The 2504-nt window shown below is 37.8% G+C and overlaps 1 protein-coding gene across 1 annotated transcript; it reads right to left on the bottom strand.

Annotated features, from left to right (window-relative positions):
* Positions 1-220: 220 nt before the first annotated feature.
* Positions 221-1714, bottom strand: LOC116288700 (kelch domain-containing protein 9-like). The gene has a single exon (XM_031695518.2). It carries the CDS (start codon positions 1527-1529, stop codon positions 531-533), a length of 999 nt encoding a protein of 332 aa, XP_031551378.2. The 5' UTR covers positions 1530-1714; the 3' UTR covers positions 221-530.
* Between the last annotated feature and the right edge of the window lie 790 nt (positions 1715-2504).

Below are 2504 nucleotides of genomic sequence, written 5' to 3'. Positions count from 1 at the left end.
AATATATTACGGGGTTTATAAATAACCAATGCTTTTTTAAATGTGTTTTAAAATGAATAATAAAATCGTGTTTGAGAGGAACGCATTACTTATGTAATTCAAGTATAACAACTATACAATTTAGCTTGGATCTCTGAAAAATAATTCCATGCTACTGCAAAAATTATAAAAACTGCAAACTTATGTTATTGATGGTTTTCACGTCGGCCATGTTGGAGGACTTTAATAAAAAGTTGTCAATGAATTCTATTGTTATATCCTCCAACATGGCCGCCTTGTCCTTCTTTATTTAATTCTCTTGGGAATCGTTGAAAACCATCAATAGATGGTTTGCAATCATTCCCAAGAGAGTCGAGTGATGAAGACATGGCGGCCATCTTGGTGATGTTCGTAAACAGTAAATATAGGAGTCTTTTGAAGAAAAGAATTCGAAGTTAGGAGCAATTTGCCTTGGCCATCTAACATCCATGGCCATCTTGGCTGAAGTCACGTGACACGCTAAACGATCGAACCTAATCCAAGAGGTTGACCTACCACAAAGTGTCGCAAGCCCTGTTCTGGTTGCAACCACCAAACACCAATATTCTATCTGCGACACCACACATGGTATGGCCAACAAGTTTGGGTATTTGGTCACTCACTGGTATTTTATACCAGACCATTTTATGACAGTCAAGAATAAAAGCCTCATTCGTGACGTTCTCTCTTACTCCACTCCACTTTTCGCCACCGAACACTATCATATACTTCTCTCCCATCAGTAAAGACTGGCTATGCTGTCTACCATCTGGTTCGTCACAAGATTTACATTTAGCAAGCAGTTTCTCTATTCTAGATTGTTGAATACAATGTATGGGCTTTTCTGTGCGATTCCATCGACCCAGTAGCTCATATCCTCCACTCTTACGACCTCCAAACACGAACAAATAACATTCTCTGCTCCCTCTTACGTGAATGAGGTTAGCGTTATGGCCTGATCTTGAAGCAGCATGGAAAGGTGCTTCAGTGTATCGTCCTGTCTCAGTATCCAAGTTAAAAGCACCGGAGAATCGTCTTTGGGTGCGAACACCACCCTCTCTACCTAAGATAAGAATATCTTTGGGTGATACAAGGTACGCAGAATGTGAGCTCAATCCGACTGGGACGTCTCCACTCTCAAGAATTCGACGCCATGTTGTGTTGTGAGTATCAAAACAAAAGATTTCGGCTGTTCTTTTCTTACCATTCCAACCACCTATAATAATAATGTATCTCTCTCTTATTACTGTAGCAGTATGATGGCTAACACAAGGAGCTGTACATAGTGTTCCTTTTGGAAGACTTCGAGATTTTTCGGGATTTGTAGACGAAGGTGTTCTTTCCTGACTCCAGGAGTTTTCCTCGACATCGTAGCGATACATATCATCTAATACAGTCTTATCATCTCTTATACCACCAAAAATAAACAGAGAATTCCCAATTATTGAACAAGAATGGTATGCGCGTTTCGTAGGAGCTTGTCCGTTAGTTGTGACGACAGAAAAATCCATGGCAAACTTGGAGCTAAAAAATATCAATGTCGTCCGCCATCTTGGATTTTAAAATCCCACATCCCGGTTCTATCCCGCGGGATATTATAAAGGTAGCCCAATCCACTGCATACTTCTAAAGATCTAGTGTTACCTCATCTATTTACATTTGGCGTGGCTAGAGATGTATATGATCTTGGTTTATGTTGGTCGATTATTTACGCGGTTTTGCGGAAACTTTTACTTTTGAATCGGGTTTTTTTTTGTAAGAGAAATTTGTAAGTTATTGTAAAAAACCCTCTACCAGACTCGTACCCAGTCGCTTCTACTGGCCCTCTACTATACGCAAACACTACTAAGGATCTCTATGGGGTAAAATACCGGTCAAAAATACGTGTAGTATACATGTATTATACAAGTATCATACATGTAATGGCGTTTGGAACGTGTACTTAAATACATGCTTTCAATTAAATACAGGTTTGTTAAACATGTATTTGTAAACCCGGAGTAGTCAATCGATAAAAATCGATAGAAATCAGCTGATTTGTATCGATTTTTATGGGAAATCGTTTAAAATCGATAAAAGAAATTGGTGTGAGTTCGATTTTTATCGATTTAATCGATTTTTATCGATCAAGATTTGACAGCTTTAATTCGATCCAATAATGAGTATAATCATATAATCAGCTTTATTTCATGGAAAGTATTCTAAAATATCGATGATAGTGCAATAGATAACTATTAATTCACAAGTAATAATATGTAGATCAGGCAGCTAATTATTCAAGTACTTTTGCTGTCTGTTCACTGATCACTATAACAAACTCCTAGTTTGTGCCAAGCTATGGTTACGAAAGAGTAATTTCCGGTGGTGTAAATCCGTAGCCACACGACCCTCGTACGATCATCGATAGAAATTGTTCAAGACATATAAATCGAAAAAAATCGATATATGTACGTATATAATCAATCAATCGATAAAAATCGATACAA

Source organism: Actinia tenebrosa, unplaced genomic scaffold (genome assembly GCF_029948245.1).
Source record: "Actinia tenebrosa isolate PJP-AT-01 unplaced genomic scaffold, QUT_ActTen_1.0 PGA_scaffold17__23_contigs__length_9995812, whole genome shotgun sequence".
Taxonomy (NCBI): Eukaryota; Metazoa; Cnidaria; class Anthozoa; order Actiniaria; family Actiniidae; genus Actinia; species Actinia tenebrosa.
Note: the sequence above shows the minus strand (reverse complement) of the source record. Positions and strands in the feature narration are given on the sequence as shown.

Excerpts from the sequence above, each read along its gene's own strand:
- LOC116288700 (XM_031695518.2), bottom strand. The coding sequence starts at position 1,529 with ATGGATTTTTCTGTCGTCACAACTAACGGACAAGCTCCTACGAAACGC.